At 31.3% G+C, this 19,638-nt stretch overlaps 2 protein-coding genes across 4 annotated transcripts in view; both read right to left on the reverse strand.

Moving 5' to 3' along the window:
• Nucleotides 1-3,011: 3,011 nt before the first annotated feature.
• Nucleotides 3,012-6,664, reverse strand: LOC114175866 (flavonol 7-O-beta-glucosyltransferase UGT74F1-like). Its single transcript, XM_028060704.1, has 2 exons — nucleotides 5,863-6,664; nucleotides 3,012-3,916 (listed from the first exon to the last, which is right to left on the reverse strand). Exons 1-2 carry the CDS (start codon nucleotides 6,520-6,522, stop codon nucleotides 3,191-3,193), a joined length of 1,386 nt encoding a protein of 461 aa, XP_027916505.1. The 5' UTR covers nucleotides 6,523-6,664; the 3' UTR covers nucleotides 3,012-3,190.
• Nucleotides 6,665-9,776: 3,112 nt separating this feature from the next.
• Nucleotides 9,777-19,638, reverse strand: part of LOC114175865 (calpain-type cysteine protease DEK1) — a 29,453-nt gene continuing 19,591 nt past the window's right edge. For all 3 annotated transcript variants that reach the window (XM_028060700.1, XM_028060701.1, XM_028060703.1), the window contains 20 exons: nucleotides 19,469-19,619; nucleotides 19,248-19,359; nucleotides 18,987-19,152; nucleotides 18,822-18,892; nucleotides 18,613-18,704; nucleotides 18,326-18,488; nucleotides 18,123-18,194; nucleotides 16,975-17,352; nucleotides 16,778-16,893; nucleotides 16,395-16,692; nucleotides 14,843-15,162; nucleotides 13,974-14,325; nucleotides 13,455-13,775; nucleotides 13,279-13,383; nucleotides 13,065-13,193; nucleotides 12,065-12,445; nucleotides 11,202-11,339; nucleotides 10,833-11,069; nucleotides 10,325-10,740; nucleotides 9,777-10,254 (listed from right to left, as the gene is read on the reverse strand). In XM_028060700.1, coding sequence (XP_027916501.1) covers nucleotides 10,435-10,740; nucleotides 10,833-11,069; nucleotides 11,202-11,339; nucleotides 12,065-12,445; nucleotides 13,065-13,193; nucleotides 13,279-13,383; nucleotides 13,455-13,775; nucleotides 13,974-14,325; nucleotides 14,843-15,162; nucleotides 16,395-16,692; nucleotides 16,778-16,893; nucleotides 16,975-17,352; nucleotides 18,123-18,194; nucleotides 18,326-18,488; nucleotides 18,613-18,704; nucleotides 18,822-18,892; nucleotides 18,987-19,152; nucleotides 19,248-19,359; nucleotides 19,469-19,619 — 3,908 coding nt within the window. In that variant the 3' untranslated portion in view covers nucleotides 9,777-10,254; nucleotides 10,325-10,434. The remainder of the gene's footprint in view (nucleotides 10,255-10,324; nucleotides 10,741-10,832; nucleotides 11,070-11,201; nucleotides 11,340-12,064; nucleotides 12,446-13,064; nucleotides 13,194-13,278; nucleotides 13,384-13,454; nucleotides 13,776-13,973; nucleotides 14,326-14,842; nucleotides 15,163-16,394; nucleotides 16,693-16,777; nucleotides 16,894-16,974; nucleotides 17,353-18,122; nucleotides 18,195-18,325; nucleotides 18,489-18,612; nucleotides 18,705-18,821; nucleotides 18,893-18,986; nucleotides 19,153-19,247; nucleotides 19,360-19,468; nucleotides 19,620-19,638) is intronic.

Consider the following 19,638-nt stretch of genomic DNA (forward strand, 5'->3'; position numbering starts at 1 on the left):
TCTCTCCTTAAATTGAGACTCAATTTACTTTTTGTATAAATCTTACAATGATATTCTTACTAAAATTGACATTTTTATTAAATATTTATATAAATGTTTTTAAACAAAATGTTTGGTTTTAGTTTTATTATTAAACAAAATTAAACCCCAAACCTAATCTCAATAATTAGCCATTTTGCTATCATATATAAAGGCATCAAGTGTACCATATTATACAAATTTAAGTGAACATTAAAAATCAAATAACTTGTCACACATAAGTTTACACTAACACAAAAAAGGCTTTTAACATCACCTCTTTAACGTATGCTCAAAAGAACACCAAGATAAAAAATGACCAGTGACATTTTTGTAAATAAATGGACAATTTTAACGTCTGGCCTGCGAACCCCGACGTCAAATTACGTCGGCCCTTTCCCTTACCGACGTCAAGTTGTTTTCTAAAACCAACGCAAACGCAACGCCTCCCCACTCTTGCTTCGCGCGTTATCTCCTCCGTGCCGGTGACGACGATAACGTCCATTGCAGGTGAGTTTGTATGTTTTCTGCCACTGAAAGTTGTTGGGTTTTGATTTGTTGAATGATTTAGGAATTTTGAACCGAATATTTTTCGTTTTCGTCCCCATTTTGCAGTGTTACACTTCATCTCCGTGGTGTTCTTCTTTCCCGTTTGGCCTCGCGCCTTCTCCCCTCTACGTCGGCAACGATGAGAACGTCCATTGCAGGTGAGTTTGTTGGTTTTCCACCACTGAAAGTTGTTGGGTTTTGATTTGTGGATTTATTTAAGGAATTTTGAGCCCAATATTTATCGTTTTCATCCCCATGTGGTAGTCCTAATTAGGAACTAAATTTCAAGTTCGAACAAAACCAAATTAAAATTTTGTATAGAATTTGAAGTTAATCTAAAAATATGTAAAAATATTTAATAAAAATGTTAATTTTAATAAGAATATCACCATAATATTTATACACAATGTAAATTGAGTCTCAATTTAAGGAGAGACATTATTGCTCAATTTTTATAAAAATTGGGACTAAATTGAAACTAAAGTCAAATATAACAACCAAGTTGAATCATTTTGACATGTGACATAATTGTGAAGTGACATGTGTAAAAAAATCAAAAAAATATATATTAAAAAAATGAAAATAAATAAATAAACCATAAATTGACATGGGACATTGACTTTAACACCATTTAGTCAAATTATCGGCAATGATCAAATTAAATTATTTTTAGAAAAATAAAGACCAAATTGAAACAAAAGAAATTGGAGAACTAATTTGATACTACTTGACAAACAAAATGACTAAAAGAGTAATTTAACCAAATATATATATATATATATATATATATATATATATATATATAATAAGTATCATAAATTTTAAAATTATAGATAAAGTATAATAAGATAAAGTATAATAACAAAAATAAAATAAAATTAGGATATCCCATATAATAAAATAGAATGAAACAAGTAAGAAAAAATTAAGATGGGATTAGGGACACCCTACTCAGTAATATAAACATGAAATAAGTTACCTCTAAACATGGACGGTTCAAGAGTTTGGTAGACTTAGAAACGAACTTGAAAGAAATGAGATTTTTTTATTTAAAATTTATTTAAGGTTTTTTTATTAAACATAATTTCATAATTAATTTAATAGAGATATATTAGTACAACAAAATTTTTTAAGATTTTTTTCTTACACATAATTTTATAATTAATTTAATAAAAATATTAATAATAAAAATTATTTTTGAAATCTTCTTTCTTTTAAAACTTAAAACGAGTATTTTACTTACCTTAGTGACGTAGACTAAGTTGATGTGAAGAATATACTCAAATTAAAAGTTTCCGGTTTGATATTTGTTCTACTGTCGTTTCTCATCCTTCTTGCATTGGTTTTTCCTGTTTTTTTTTTTTTTTTTCACGTTCTATCTCCTTTTACCACCCTTTTATTCACCTCTTCCACCCAGTTTCTCATGTGCAACCTTATCTCACTCCTTTTTTTCTTTTATAATTTATATAAAGTAATAAGTATGTTAAAATAAATCTATAATATATAGACAATATTATTACTTTATGTTTCTGATATATTGAATTCTTCTACAATCGTAACTATATGTTATTATTTGATTTAAAATACATTAGTTTTATAATACCAATATTAAAATAATTCTAATACATATATAACTAAACGTGCAGGATAAAATTATTATATTATTCTTAGTTAATCAATCTTGATTTCCTATATATTTATAATTTTCATATTTATATGTTTATAATATATTTTAGATATATTGTTAATAATAATAATAATAATGTTTTCTTCTTTATTTAATATATATATATATATATATATATATATATATATTAAAATTTAATATATTGTTTATTGAAATTATTATATTATAAAATTTATGGATATTGACATAGTAAGTAACTTAAACAATTGCAAATTTGAATAATTCTTTTAACATCTTTTCCACACTAATAACTTCAAACTTTTTAGTTGTAGGATGAGTTGGTAGAACAAAGCACAGAGGGATCGTTCATTCTCTAGCTGCGTGAGGACATATTGGCGGCTACCCTTGGTCGTCCAGAGCATCCTAATTGTATTTGTGGTGTTGGCAAATTTGTAAGCATCTAACAATTCTTTGCTCCTCCAGTGAGGAAGTCCTCAAGTCTATCAAGGAAAATGAGAGAGGATGAGGGACAAGCTATCTAATGTGCTAGCACCATTGTTAGCAAACATGTGAGCCTAAGTCTTTAAACATATATAACAAAATGTTCAAGAAAGTTCGTTAGAATAAATTTTAATTTAGTTTTAATATCATGTTAGAAATGGACTTTAAACTTAACTCAACTTCATAAAATCGGTTTGTAAAATAAAGTTTGCACATCACTTATAAATTAGTTTTATCTATATGATGTGGGACTTCCAATATATATATAGAGTTAGAAATTTCTCTTGAAGTCACAAACAGCACAAAATAATATACGTTAATTACTCAATCTGCATAACATTGAATTGTTATTTGCTAGAATTACATTATGTTGGTATACAGTGAGATAATGCAATATGTAATATCAACCAATCAGATAACAAAAAAAAACAAAAAAAGAAAACAGATTCTTTATCATACAATTCAATTCCAAAAACTACCTTAATAATTGAAAGTTTAAGATTTTTTCAAATTCTTTATGAACTCATTGATGTTGTGATCTGAAGTGCCACCTTGAGTCACTGCTTCAACAGCCAAATCCTTCCATTTCTTAGCATTAATCCTCATTTCTCTCCCAAGCTCCTTCTCCATAACAACCCTAATGCAACTCTGAATCTCTTCTCTTCTCACAATCCCATTCTCATCTTCCTTCACTCTGATTCCAACTTTCCACACATCTTCAACAAATTTTGCATTGGTGGGTTGATCAGTCCACTGTGGCAGAGCCACCATTGGCACTCCCAAGCACAGAGCTTCAAGAGTTGAATTCCATCCACAGTGTGTGAAAAAGCAACCAACAGCATCGTTTGACAGAACTTCCAATTGGGGTGTCCAATTCACTATCAAACCCCTTCCACAAGCCTCAATCTTCTTCCCCATTTCCTCTGAGAGATTCTTTGTATGAAAATCAGGGATGACCCACAAGAAGTTGAAACCAGTTTGGATTAGGGCAAATGCAATTTCCTCCATCTGGTGTGAGCTGAAGCAAACCATGCTGCCGAATGATACGTAGATAACTGATTGTTCAGGCTTTTGTTTGAGCCATGAAATTGGTGATGAGTCTAACTCAAACAGATTCAGAACATTGTCTCTGTCATTTGGGATTGTCTTGTCCAAGTGAAAGGATGGAACTGTTGGCCCAATTGTCAATACTGGACATACTTTTGACATTGCATCCACCACCTTCTCGTACATATGGAACAAAAAGTATGAGCTTATATTTTTTGGAAAAAAGAAAGTATCATTTAGAGATGTCAACATGATTCGAGTAATCTGAATTATTACGAGTTTGAGTCGGATTGATTCAAAAAAATTTTATTTTTTTAAAAGTAGATTTAACTAAATTTGATTTATTTAATTTATGAATTCGAGTTAAATTAAAGATGAGATGACTCATTATGTTCACCGACAATTTTTTACAACTTTTTATTTTTTTATTATAATTATTTATTATTTTTAATTATATAAATTCATAATTTAATATTTTTAAATATTAAAATATTATTTAATAATATTTTAATAATATGTGATGATACTTTAATCTTTAATTATTATTTTTATAATAATATTTCAAAAATTAGATAAATATTTTAATTTTTATAAAAAAAATAAATTAAATCAATCCATTTTCTTAGTAATGAAATAAATATATCAAACCAATTAAAAAAAATCATTAAATCAACTCACTGACCAATCAAGTTGTGAAAGTCAGATAGACTCAATTTTGCACTTATCATTTGAAAACTTTTTATAAAAGTAAGATTAGTTGCAATGAAAGTGATCTTTTATATTTTAAAAATAAGAAAAAAGAATATAATAAAGGATAATGTGAAATGAGAGTAATTTTTTTTTTCAAAGTCGCATCGTTCTGATTTTTCCAACCAAACACACTCACAATTCGTTGTCATTTTAGTGTAGTTTGAAAAAAGGAGTATGATTAAAAGTAAATGTTTGCAGAAAAAGTTGCATTTATATTACTAGGAATTCCTTAGAGTCAACTATTTCTTCACCCAATTATCTCCTTAGAGTCAGTCACCTTTCTCGACCAGTTCCTACGTACCCACATTAACGTATCTATCACTTTGAAAATTTTGAGTAATCATACGAAAAAAATCTGTAAATTTATTATCTAAAGATTTTAAATTAGCTGTATTTGATTTGTATCTCATTGTTGCTTGCAGAGATTTTATGGTGAATTTTTCTTCAAAAGTTTCATCGTGGAATTATAATATTTTAAAAGTTTAACATAAACTAATATCTTAGGTTTAAATACGTACGTAATTCTTAAACTTGAATGCAAAGTTATTAATTTTCAAATTTTAATATATTTTGATTTTTAATTTAAAAAAAATATTTGATATAAAAAAATTAATTGATATAATCATTTTAACTTATGATATTATTTATGTTATCTATGTTATTTTATTTTTTTTATAGTTAAATAATGTTTCAAATTGGTATTTAAGTTATTTAATTATTTAAATGATCTGGTTCAAATATCAATTGAAAATTATTTACATAAAAAAGTTTAATATTATTGATTAAAAATATAAATATATTCATTCGTTTTCTAAATTTCAAAAATTTTAATTTCTTCAAATTAAGTTAAGTCTTTTAAATAAATTCTCCTTGATAATAATCCATCTTATAGTCTCTTTAGGAAATCCAATAATTGTACCCCAATTTCTTCAAGAACATATACATAAAAATGAAGTCTGGACACGCGGTGTGGTGTGCCCAACACCGACACGTGTATCTTGTATGATACACATATATAAAGTGTCTAATTTAAAAAACATTTTCTGATCTTTAATGTAATTTTGATCTGATTTAAATACAACAAGTTCAATAATTTTCTAAAAAATTCATAAATTTATAAACTTATCACAGAAAAAAAAATCTTATATGGTCACTATTTTTTTACTTTTTTAAATATTAGATAAATAGATTTTAAATTTACTTTGTGTTAGTTGATAATTATTATGTATATACATATTTTTTGAAACTAATATGTTATATTTTTTCAATTTAATTAATCATATTTTTGTGTATGTGTTAGTGTCGGTATCAGGGTTTTACAGATAAGAAATAAAAGAAAATGAAGAGTAGATATTGGTTTGAAGTAGAACCTGGTCCTCTAGCTTGTAGAAGGAATTGACAAGAAGAAGATCTGCTTTGTGAATGTTAGAAAACTGCTTAACGACCAACTCAAAGTATGCTGGGTAGAAGGCAGGGTCAGAAACAAAGGGTGGTGCGTCTTTGAAATGAAGCAGAGGAAGCCCTTCAATAGAAATTGGTAGTGATGATGAAATAGGAACCTTCAGAAGTCCATGGTAGACATGGTAATATATGTAATTCACAGCACACATTTGAGTGAAAAACGCTGCTCCCATTAACCCTAATTCCTTTGCCACATCCAACACCCATATCACCAAAGGATCATACACCACGCAATCTATACCTTCATCGGAAGAACTCTGTTTCTTGATGAATTCTCTCAAGCTCTTAGATCCCACTTCTTCCATGCGTGACAAATAGGTTTCCACAGAAGCAGCTTCTGCAAAACCACCTTCGTCGTAACCGTCTGATATGAAATCAAGATTAACAGAGCCTAATAAAGATGAAGATTGAAGATGCATGGAGTTGGAAATGAAAATGGTTGTTAGCATCGTTACTCTCACTCCTTTCGAACACAACCGTTTGCTGAATTGTAGCATTGGGTTTATGTGGCCCTGGCTTGGATATGGAACCATTAACACATGCTTGCAACCACTCACTTTCTCTTCCATTTTTTTCTTCTTCTTCTTCGGTGACGAAGAAGATGATAAATACCTCTGCAAATTCAAATCAATTCTTATTTTCTTTCTTTCTTGTATCAACCCACTTCACACCAGCTCCTCCTCTCACATGTGTACTAATCAATCCTTCATATAAAAGTCGCCGAGTTTTTGTAAATAAATAATATATTTTATAATTATTAAAATATTTGTTTTTCTAAATTGTAAAGATTTAAGATTCTCAATTTTTGTGGCTGTCTAAAGCCATCACATTTTGCTAGTGATATGACACACTATTTTCTTTGAATAAAATGAAAAATAAGTGTTTTTAGAATGAGTCTATATTTTTAATCATTATATATATATATATATATATATATATATTATTTTATTTTATTTTTTTCTTATGTGTCTACCTCTGTGTACAGAGTGGACCCCTTTACTATATCTTTCATCTATGAATTTGACACCACACGATTTAAGTACAAGTTATTCACACTTATGTTTCTTTTGGAGGAGAGAGAGAATACACACTAATAAAGATTATTCAGACGAAGAAAATGAGTAAAGGAATAATTTTATTAATTATAACCTAATATTCTTTATTTTTTTAATATTATCTTTCAATTATTTATTATTAATATTATTATAAAAAGAACAAAATATTGGAAAATACAATCATAATTAATTATGTATATAATGATGGAGACATATTTGACTTTAGTAATTTATCATCAATGCTTGGAAAGTGTTTCCACCTTTCATTCTGTTTGAATTCTAAACCTAATCCTCGGTCACCATTCATCAGTAGTCAAATCCAATGGGAGCAATGTATCACTCTCACCCTTTATTTGTGCGTCATGAAGAAGAGAGTAAAAAAAGTTAAAAGAAAAAAGTTATAGTAAAAGTTAAGTTAAAATACATTTTTATCTTAAATTTGTTGGATTTATTTAATTAATCTCTTTGTTTATTATTAATTAATTCTTAATTTTTGGTAAAATAATTCAATAAATTTTATTAGATTTTTATAAATGATATTAAGGTGTATTTGTGCATGTAAGTGTAGGTTCATAATATTTTTACTTTTTTATTTTATTATTTTATTATTTTTTTAATTTTTTTCAAATGTTAAGTATGTGTCAATATCATTGTCGTATCAAATAATAATATCATTCTCATATATTTAATGATTTTAGGTAAGGTCAAGAAATGTGAAACAAAACTTAGTACTTGGGTTCTTTTGATGATGATATTTAAAAGAGAATGAACAAATGAATTTAAATAGATTTGGATAAATTTGAGTGGAAGGATTTTAATTTTTTTTTTTAAGAATTTGGAAATAAAATAAGTAGATTTGAAAATGAATTTTGTAAAAAATTGTAAGTGAGTTGACTAATATGATAGATAAAAAAAAACTTAATACATTAGAATATAAAATTACTATTTCACTCTTATAATTAAAATTAATATATTTTAATATTATTACTATATATATATATATATATATATATATATATATATATATATATATATATATATATATATATATATATATATATATATATATATATATATATATATATATGGTACGTGATGTGGGTAGGATATTATGGTAAAGTAGCTCATCACTTATAATTTAATCATATTTTTGGTAAAACACGTGTTGAATTAATGAAGTTTTTATTACTGGTTCTTTATTTAAGTCTCACTATCTTAACTTTTTCATAAATCAACGATAATTTTGAATAAATTTACATTGAAAAACTCATTTTATGTTTTTTCTGAACATAATAATCAGTTATATTAAAAAGTAATAATTATCTCAGTCAAAATATGATTTTCATATATTTATCAAATCTCGAATATTGATTATTTCAGATAATATTCGATTATTTTATAATTTTTAAATTTACAAATAATCGATTATATTGATAGAAAATAATTTTTAGTTACATAAAGAACATATTAATCCATTATATTATAAACTTTTTCAAAAAGAAAGTTTCCACCCTTTCAAAAAATATTGTTTCATATCTTTCAAATGAGAGAATTCTATTATGATTTAGAAATCTTTCTAAAAGTTTTTTCTTTTAATATATTTCATTTTGTTTTGAAATAAAAATAGTTAAAAATGATTAAGAGGTGATTATGCATATAGGTCTTTCATTGTAACATCCATCAAAATCTAGGTGATGCAATTTTGTTTTTCTTTTGTATCTTCTTTGAACTGAATATTACATGTGTGTATGATGTGTTTGATAAACAGTTCAAAGTTTTATTGTATTGCATTATTCTTTTATATGTTAAAATAGTCGTCCAAAAGTGTTGTGTAATTTATTAGTCTAATTTGCATAAAAGGATATTGTAAACTAACTGTTTGAAATTTGAGTAATTCTAGTTAAGGTCGTTTGAAAATAAAATATATTTTTTTCAAAAATGAAATGAATATAAAATCTGTTATCTTTTCTTTTAATTTTCTTGTTAATTCAAAATGTAATAGTTGAGAATTGTTTCTGTCGATGTCTTTAAAGAAAATTTTTCTTTTTACACAAAAACAATGCTTTTTTCTTAAAGACAACCAATGCACACCATCTTAAACACTTTACTTGAATCAATATGATATTTGTTCATTTAAGTATCAATAAAACGTTTAATAAAATGTGAAGTATTATATATATTTATCTATAAAACAAAGTTGTATAGAATAGATATAATGTTACTAATATTGATTCACTGAAGTAATAACAAATTGTATCTCTTAATCTGGATTACTTGATGTAACTTTATATATAAAAAGCTAAGATGATGTTAAACACTTATTTTACAATAAATAGTTTATACCGATTTCACAGTTTTAAAATAATCAACAACTTTATAAGTATAACATTAAATTCAATTACATCCTTCTACTACTTTAAAATTTAAATAAACTGCTGAGAAGTGTCCAGGCTTCCCTTGAAAAATCATTTTCACTCGATAAGTGCTGTCTTGGTTTCTTCTCTAAGTAACAAAAAATATATAAAGTTCATATCATCTTCTCCCTACTGAGAATTTGCCTTTCTGAATTTCCACCACTACATTCAGAAAAAGGTAAGGGTGAAGCATGTGGACTTGTTTCGATTTTCTGAGCCAGATACATAAAGATTAAGTACAAGAACATTCAGAAATACAAAAGATTGACGCATTCAATCACTTCACCTTCATGTTTCTAAATTATCTGTAAGACTAACAAAAGGAGACAAATTACACGAGTGCTGCATAAATTTAAAAAAAAAAAATTAGATTAGAAAAATATTTGTACAAAATTTTTCCCAAATGTCAATAAATAGGAATTGGTAATTGTTAATGTTTGTACAATTTTCTGCAATTATCAAAAGGGCAACTGAATTTACAGTCACTAAATGGTTGTTACTACTATACCTCTCCACACTCTCCTTACTTCCATTTGAACCAGGTGTTAGTAATTTCCTACGTATTTTCAGCTATTTCTTTTCCAACTGTGATTAAATGGTTACAAGTATACCCCTATAGTACCCTTTTTATGTACACAATAAACACCCCGAGAACCCTCTTCAAAGCTGGCAGAAGCATAGTTGAATCATCAGATTCAAAGACAGTTTATGCGCAACTATACCCTATCCTTGTCTAGGACAGATGCCATGGAATTCTCACCAGGAATAGTATCTTCATGATGTGAGGTTCTGTATAAGAAACTCCAACCTTGTACAATTACCTCGTCCCAGACTGTGAAAACGTAATCATTAATGTTAGATGACACATGAAAAAAAAAAATGTTGTAGAGAAAGAAAATTACCCAATAGTTCCAACCAGGGCTCCCAGTAGTGCATGTACATAGTCCCGAGCAGCCAACCAGAGAAACTAACCAAGAGGACAAAATATAACATGTAACCTATCCCTTAAGCACTACAAAGCTTCCAAAGTTATTGATGCCTTGGTGAAAACAGAAAGCACAAACGGTGCTTCTTCTCCGGGGTGTATCGTAGTAGGAACTATAGTGTATCCCTTTGGTTCAGGTTCCAAAACCATTTCACATGATATTTCTCGAGAGTTAACATAGTCTGTCCCACCAACGGATTCATGTAGGTATATATTGAAAGCAGCACGTCTGCCTCGAGTTTTGAGAATTCTCATTCCAATGTAGAACATCAGTGAATCATGGCTTGATTGATAATTTCTAAAACCAGCTGTTGTTCTTGAAAATCCTACTCCCTGTAAATAAGATGAAATTAAGTTTTAAGGAAATTCAAGAGAAGAGTTGTTTACAATAAATGCATTAATAGATATGCAAATATCAATAGTACCTGAGTTAAGGTTATGAATACATGAATTGGAAATGATGCATCTTGCCCAGTTGCAGTCAGTCTGAACTGTGGATTTTGATTCCATGTATCATAATCCTGACACCCGCCAGCACTATAACCACGCCATTGGCCATGAACAGAATGACGCATCTCGGACGGATAGATACGACAAATATATATTGATCGAAAATGAATCTGAAAATCTTGCCATGACATCCAAAATATACCATCTTTTGACTGTCCAAAAAGGTAAATAAAAATAAAATGATTACATGGTAGAGCAAACAGTCTGCTCAATCATAAAGAGGAAGAAATGCATGGAGTCAAAGCATATAGACTGATCCACAACAGAAAAGCATAAAGAACTACCTGAGGAACATGCTTCAGCTTGTGTTTTATCCTATCCGACCATTCAGGCGACGAGTCAGACCACGGACCATTCCACTCAACTTCATTGGCCCATGGATTTCGGATTTGAACAAGTTTATGACCATCCACCTCCCTTACCTAAAATTGTAAGACAGCAGAGGTCGTTAAAAATCATAAGGATTAAGGACCAAAAGGATTGAGTTGTTGAGTGTTGGCACAGGAGTCATGAATTTATAAAATAAAACTCTCAAAACAAGAACCTTCTGAGCTTAAAGCATGAATAATACACAGTTCTGCTCTACTTTGGACTGAAATTCAACTTTTTAAGGAAAATAGAAGAATAAGGAGAGCCTCGACCAAACTCCTAACTACTCAATCATAAATTCAAGGACCTAAGGATTGAGTTGTTGGGTGAAGACACGAGTCATTAATATATAAAAAAAGAACACATTCTTAACAGGAGAACCTTCTGGGCTTAAAGCATGAATAATACACAGCTCTGCTCTACTTCATGCTGAAATTCATTTTTTAAAGAAAATAGAAGAGTATAACCATGATCAAACTCCTGACTACTCAATCATAAAAGACTCCTTTTTCATGTCAGGGACGAGTGTTATCAATGGTAGAATATAGAAGAAAGCAAATTTCACTATATATACATGCCATTGTGGCTTATGGTGTGCCAAAATAGCAATTCACCTTCACATATTGCCTATGGCAATTGAGAAATAATCTGTCACTCCATTATGCCATGGCACCACTATTTAACAACAATGTCAATGTTCAATGCTCTCAAAAGCTTACTTAGTTACTAACTGAAGGATTACAAATGGACTGTGAGTATAATAAATATAACCCATTACCTGCAGTATTGAGTATGCATGTCCTTGCACAATGCCACTAGAAGAGACGTGCACGTCAGAACCTGATGGACTTCCTGCGCCTAAGAGAAAACCTTCTTGCTTGAAGCGCAATAATTGAGACCACAATCTACCACTTGCAAGGTCAATCTGGGCTTCACCACTCCTCATGTCAATTTCCTCCCCTGCACCCCCAGTGAGATCCACCAGAGCATCCTGAACAAGCCCACCTTCTAGTGCTTCGTAAGAGCCATGCAACTTTGCATATGCCTTCTCCAATATAGAGACCCAAAGTTCATAACCCTTTTTACTCGTAGCAAATGCAGGTTTACCCGGTAATTCACAAGGAATCCAATCATCAACAACAACCGGAATCCACTCACCCTAGATACCATAAACCAAAATATGCAAATAACTAAGACGCCAAATTAAGGAAATGACAGCATATCCCAACACAATGCAACTTGAACTCCTCTAAAAGTGAACAGAGATACTATATGAATTTTATAAGTGACAACAACTAAAATTTAAAACAAAATTAATTGAGTTTTCAGAATCAGGTGGAGGTATAACTGACAAATTTTCTCTTGAATTTTTTAATTAACTTTTTATCATGAAAACAATTTATCAACAGAATAGTCTCCCACCCCCTACACCCACCATAAGTTTAGCTAAAGCCTGCTCCTAAAAAACATAATTTGTTTAGGAAAAACAGCTAAACCAAGAAAACCAAAAGAGTTCTTCAATTTTCATTACCATTTTGAATGTCAACATAAGAATTAGAACATTTTTACCACTCTCGTTAATAACCTCTCTGAGAATGTAGAAAAGACAAGGTAGCAAGCAACCAATTGATTACTATGCTATCTAAGGCTTCAAGGCATCATAACAATTGCCATTTATTGGCAAACATTAGTTATCCAGTTACAGAGTGAAAAAGAGATAAATAAAAAGAAACTGATTCAAATCTGGTGAAATCCAACTATTTTTATATGCTTATTACCTGAACACAGAAGCGAACAGTGTAAATTCCCTCCTCATTGTAATCTGGAGTGATGATTACCTCTGATATACGTGAAACCTCTGTGAGAACAGCAACAGCACTCAAGAACCAACAATCACCTAAACGGCCCTGTTCAATATAAATAACAATTAATACATAGAAAAACCTAAATACTATCAATACAAACATTTATTTCCAAAGTAAAACATGAGACCTGACAAACATCTGAAGGATTTGGAGCTCCTGAAAATAAGCACTGACGACGGTCAAAATGGTTTTGTCTAGCAATTTCATTTGGCCTCGACCACTCGGAAACAACCTGTATATATGAAACATTTTACATGGGGGAATATAGCATACTAAAAGATATAAATTAATAAAGAAAAATACCTGTAACTTTGCAGGGGGATTGGAAGGGTCCACAAACAATGAGTGATCACTGGGAGGAAATTCCTGATCAGTAAATTGTGTCTCCCCTCTAGCATAGAGAGCTTCTTTGATGGCTAATTCTACAGATAGCATCCGCTGAATAATCTCTTCTTGTGTTTCTATTCTAGGTTTCCTATACTTCCTTGAAAAGGAATCAATATCCACCACCATGCCATCACGTTCTGACCTTCTTTTCCTCCCACTAGAATATTGCCCATCCCAATCTACATCATCTCTGTCATACAAATCTACATCGGCAGGATCACTGTCCCAACCATCAATCTAAGCAGAAGATGTGTTAATAAGATTAGCCATAGTATACTATATATATTGCACATGGTAGAGAAGTTGGCAGTGCTAATAGCTTACTCAGTGTGTGTGTGTGTGTGTGTGTGTGTATGTATACTGCTTTTAAAATTTGAATTACATCTTTTTTCATACAGGAAGGGACTGACAGGAAAGGAAGAAGCAGCAGCATACCCTAGAAGGTGAATCAGCCCACTGCCAATTATCTTCAGGGAAATCAAGTGCACCAAAGTCCGCTGAAGCCAAGGAAGTATAGAGAGAAGAAACCTCATCATCAGTTAAGCACCTTCCCCAGAGAAATGCATCCATGATATGCATCTTAGATTCAACCCCCTCGCTGTCTGATCTACCAAATGCATCAATATCTGTTGGTGGTCTAACACCAACCCACACTTCTGTCCCCTCTTCCCAAATGCTGCTACCCACACACAATGGCAATCCATTCTGGTAACCATCAAATCCACCATCTAAATAACAGGTTGCTTCACCTAAATTGGCATCAATTGTCATGGTTACAATATGCCACCTGCAATATATTTACCACACAAAGATGTTAGAACCTGCAAATAACTTTTTGGTGGAAACACATATTATATATATATATATATATATATATATATATATATATATATATATATATATATATACATATATATATATATATATATACATATATATATATAAATATATATATATATATATAGCTGCATTGAAGTCCTGTGTTCCAAAATATTTGTGCAGTATAAATTGTTACTTTCACCTAATAACAAAAGTCAATCCTAACTGTATTTATATTTAAAGATAAATCCAACCCTGTACATTTCAAGGAAGATAGCTGGCAGAGATTGAATTTTTTTACCTTTGAATTTTTTTATCATCGATAATATTTTCAAGAATACAAAGACTAACGTGTTATTAAACTAAGAATATTGTTTAACACTACTTCAACAGACACTAAAAATGCAAAGACTGTCTAACTCGTGAACCTGAACTTCAGAAGACAGCATACTACACATTCATAAAAATAAAGAGAAAGACCAAACCTTCCATCTGCAATACTTGTTGCACTGATACTCCACTCCTTTGCAACAGTGGTTTGCCTATCACCTTTAGTAATCAATCTAAGCCCAACTTGTCCAGCCTCAATACCTTGTTCAGATCCAGCCACGAGAATTTCCCAGCATATCTTCTTCTGAAACTCAGTACCCAATAGACAAATTGGACCAGATTCAGGTTGTATCATCAAGGCAATAGAAAAGCTAACTTTTTGACTTTGACATAGACTAGAATCAATCGGGCCACAATGCCTGCCACTGGCTGTTGGCTCATCATCAAGAACACATATGGCACCTGCCATTCCCGTCTGCAAAGATACAATAAATTCACTGTCACTAAAGTAGTCTCCAGACGTAAAGGATTGTTTTATAAACACCAATAAAAAAATGACTTAAAAGTCTTGTAAACTGTGCATTGATTAAAAGTCACCTTAAATATGACTTACTAAGTAAATATTACAAAAAGCAATATAAAACTACATGGCAACCTGGGATTTGGAGACAATTGCAATAAAATTTATTTATACCATCAGTGAATTGTAATTAAATTATTTTTCATCAATTTTTCCAGTGAACCATCCACCATTCAGATGTGTGTGCACTTGCAGAAATTTTAATATAGATTATTATTAAAAAGAAAATGCAGTTAGCTGAATGAGCTGCAGGGAAAGGAATGAATATGCAATGGAACAGAATTCTTAGGAAAATAATAATGCAGCACAAAGCTCAAGGTCACCAAAGGTACATTTAATGAGGTAGGGAGATCGGTTTTGGGTGGGCAACAGAAAACTAACAGGCAACCTGGCACCAGAGTATGAGGGGTGTACATGTGGGTTTACTGTGAGGAGATAGTAAATCAGGGAAGGTTGCGTAGTATATACTATGAAATTAAGCTTGGTCTGGAAGATTAGACATTCTTGAAACTCTTTACGAGACTTTCATCTTTGTACCACTGTACACAGAATATACCAGGATCTGAATCGAATACAAATATTTCATACTTAATATCTTTCTTTTAGTCCTTCTTGATTGTTTGTACCTATCAAAGAAATTTGGTTTAATTAACAAAGAATGAATATTTGAATTAATAAGTTTTATGTTTATCAATAATATTTTATGTTTAGACCTTGGTTTGCTTAAAAAATTATTTCAATAAAATAACAGTTTTAACCTTTAGCTTTTTACATATAATATTGATTTAAAATAAGTCTTAAAATTGTTTTACTACTTTTAAGGATACAAAGCACTATTTATATTTAAAAAAAAAGATGGTCAAATACCAGTTAAGATAAAATAAAATATTCACATTCAAAATAAATTTTCGACCACAATCAATATGCTAATTGAAAGCCGAAAATGGGAACAGAGACCACTTCATCATTAATTACGCCGCAGATAATGAAAAAAGAGGATGATTATTCCATCAAATTACTTTTTAATCCTGTTGAATGCCTTCCGATAAATTAAACAAGCCGTTAGAAAAAAAATCATGCCAAATGCTATCAAAATTCAGAATTGATATAAAAGACTAATAATAAACCTGAAGGGCACGCCGAGACAACTGTGAAGCACGAATTCTACGAGCAATGCTTGAAACCCTCTCCCGAGCAAAAGAATCATCTAGAACAGAATCACCTCCAACTGCACGTACTGCAGCTGCCATGGCAGCAGCCTCTCTGCTGCTAGCATTAGGAATGGAGGAGAGCAAAGAAGCTTCTATCTCCTTCCATTTACGTTCCTCTTTTTCAAGTAGGGCCTTCCTCCTTTCTTTTCCTCTCCCCTCCTCTTCACGCCTCTGCATGAAGACTTCCTCTTCCATCTCCTTTTCTCTTATGTAACTAGAAAATTCATCGCAAAACATTTAGATGGAAAAGACTTGGTAAAGTTACTTTACGTTTATTAATCAGATATTCAGGAAAGTACCTCTCCTGAATGATTTCAAATTGCCTACGATCTTCTGGCATCCACTTCTTTATTTTCTTAGCACTTAAATCAGAAAATCCAATACTGTCAAGAAACAGTCTCAAACGAACCTCATCCTACCAAAGAAAAAGGATTAACAGTGTCACAGAAAAACACTAGATATCACCTAACCATATGCAAAACTAGAAATCCATTACCTGTGCTTGTTCTGCCTTCGATGTTAAACCAAGTAACAAAAGCAAATAACCTCCAAATTTGTCCCACATGTAGACCCACTCCGTATCAATGGCCTCTTCTAGTGCCAGAATTCGAGCATGAGCACACATTACTCTTCTATAATCCACATCACTTGTTGGCTCATGGCGAAATGTCCTTTGATATCTTAGTCTACTGAAGAACGAACCCGCAACTAACTCTTCATTTCTCAAGCGGTCTCTCAATTTCATCACATCAGCTCTGGGAAGCACAAAATTCCCTGCCCTATCACGCATAATGGTAGGATCTCCAATCAAAAGTGCAGCAGAACTAGCCGACCTCTGTGGTGCTGAGTAGGTTCCAGATAATGCATTTCTGGTCTGCAATGAATATCATTAATATCCAGTTCAATTACATTGACAATTGCATGAGCTCTATTCCAACAATAACATTGACAGATCTGTTAAAGAAACTAATAAGAGGATAAAAAATAAAGAGAAAATTATTCCAGCAATTGCTTTTTTCAAATATAATGCAAAATAAACATTATAAACAAGCATTAAAAATGCCAAATACAAAGTGTCTTGGTACCTAACTAAACCCCACAAAACCAGACATGTAAATTTGAAGTTTGCACCCCACTCATGTATTTTCCCGTTACACTCCCTCACACCCAACATTATTGACATAGGAGAGTGGATAATGACATGTGATCCTTATCACCTTAGGAATGTTGGGTTTTGAATCTAACTCAGTCCTACACAACCTACTTGTAAGAAGATTGAGTATTGAGTCCACTCTACCCCACTTAAATACTATATTTTGTTGGCACAATGGAGATGTCGGTCTTTCACAACAGAGTGATGATGTATAAAATACTATCAAATAAATATACTCACATCACACGGCTATAATCAGTATAAAAATTTCTCAGAATGATAGCAAAAGTATTTAACTTCAGAGAAGTAAACTAAAGGTTAACAATAATTGTTTCTGAGAAGGATTAAATGTTTTAGCTATATGCATAGGCATAAAATAGCTGTTGTGAATATTAGTATGCCTACTACTCCAAACAAAGCTAGGATCACAAGAATAAAATAAACATATTGGCAAAATAGGGCCATGTAATCTTATCTGTAAATGTACTCACCTTTGTAGCCGATCTAGCAATTGCTTGAATAACAGTTTCTTTACCGAGAAAATGTACAGCATCTTCCATCATCTGTACATTATATACAAAAGGTTAGAACTTCAAGTCGAACAAAGTTTGGCACACTTTCATTCTTGTGAATCCATTCATCCAATTTTAAAGTAGTTTAAAAAGTCAGTACTTATTGCAATGAGTTCACAAACCTTAAGAGTTAGGCAAGGACGAGATACAGCAAACCCAAATGAAACAACTAGAGTAATTGCTGATACAGCCGCACCAGCAAAGGGCGGATAAATCTTTAAACTTGCAACAACCCCCCAGCCTTCAGTTGCCAGGGCAATCCCATATAGCATGAGAAAGGACACACTGTACATAGCAGATAAATGTGGTAGATACATTAAGTAATAAATTAGATAACATATACAATCAAAGAAAACATTAATTGCATAATTAAAAATAATTGAATCATGTTTAGAGTGTGGTGATAAACCTGACATTCTTTCCACAATCTGCGTGAGCATCATACACATACACTGGCAAAACTCGAGGAGAATATACAACAATGGGATTTGAAAGCAGAACCTGGGGAATAGTGAAAAAAAGCACAACAAATTAACCTGAGAAAAACAACGATGAAGCAGTAAAGCATTACCGATTCAACTGGTGGATATGATAAGATTGAAAATTAGAGTAACTTACAGTCAATGACCGTCCGGCAAGAAGAAAAAGAAAAGAAAAATAACCAACTGATGCTCCAACAAATGGTTTACCTGAAAAAAGAGTGCAAAAAGGACAATGTTAGCAGATCTCCAATGTCTAATAAGTTATGCATATCAATGCCAATATAATCGACTGCGCCACCACCTTCAAACCATCCAACAAGAAATGCTGCCAAAGCCAACAGGAAAGCAAGGAAGCAAACAAAGACCATTTGTGTCCGGCTTAAATAAAAATTGTTTGATGCCCAGTGGTGAATGGCCCCAATTGCTAACACCATAAGGAGAAGAATCAAAAGAAATGCTACCCCAATCTGCGGTACAAAGAGTTTCAGCCAAAGAAGTTTGACCTTGGGAAAGGTCCAGTTAAAGAGACATTGAATTCAACACAGAATTGAATTGCACTTACAGTCCATGGCTTGACAACAACTATCAAAGCTGAAATAGCACCAAGCAGAAGCACAAGACCAATTATAACAAAGATATATACACCACGAGAAAGTTTCCAATCATCATCCTTCCTGAAAATAAAGATTTTAAAAAATATCAGACATCTGTCAAACAACAAGATAACAACCATACCAATTTACCATAAAGAAAAATTGACAAATACAAGAAAGTTTTGCCTACCACTTAAGTAATCCACAGCAAAGTGACAGCAATGCTGGAATGCAGACTAAAGGAAGTAAAGCGGCTAAAAAATCACCGTTTGTTGGAACATGTTCATCCCTGGTTTTGATAACTTCTAAATAAGAAACCCCACAAAATGCTACAAGGATAACTGCAGCAAGAAAAAGGTT

Source organism: Vigna unguiculata, chromosome 3, assembly GCF_004118075.2.
Source record: "Vigna unguiculata cultivar IT97K-499-35 chromosome 3, ASM411807v1, whole genome shotgun sequence".
Classification (NCBI taxonomy): Eukaryota; Viridiplantae; Streptophyta; class Magnoliopsida; order Fabales; family Fabaceae; genus Vigna; species Vigna unguiculata.

Coding starts and splice junctions, on each gene's coding strand:
- LOC114175866 (XM_028060704.1), bottom strand. CDS start 6,522: ATGGAAGAGAAAGTGAGTGGTTGCAAGCATGTGTTAATGGTTCCATAT. Junction 3,917..5,862: donor TCTACAAGCTAGAGGACCAG/GTTCTACTTCAA, acceptor ATGTACGAGAAG/GTGGTGGATGCAATGTCAAA.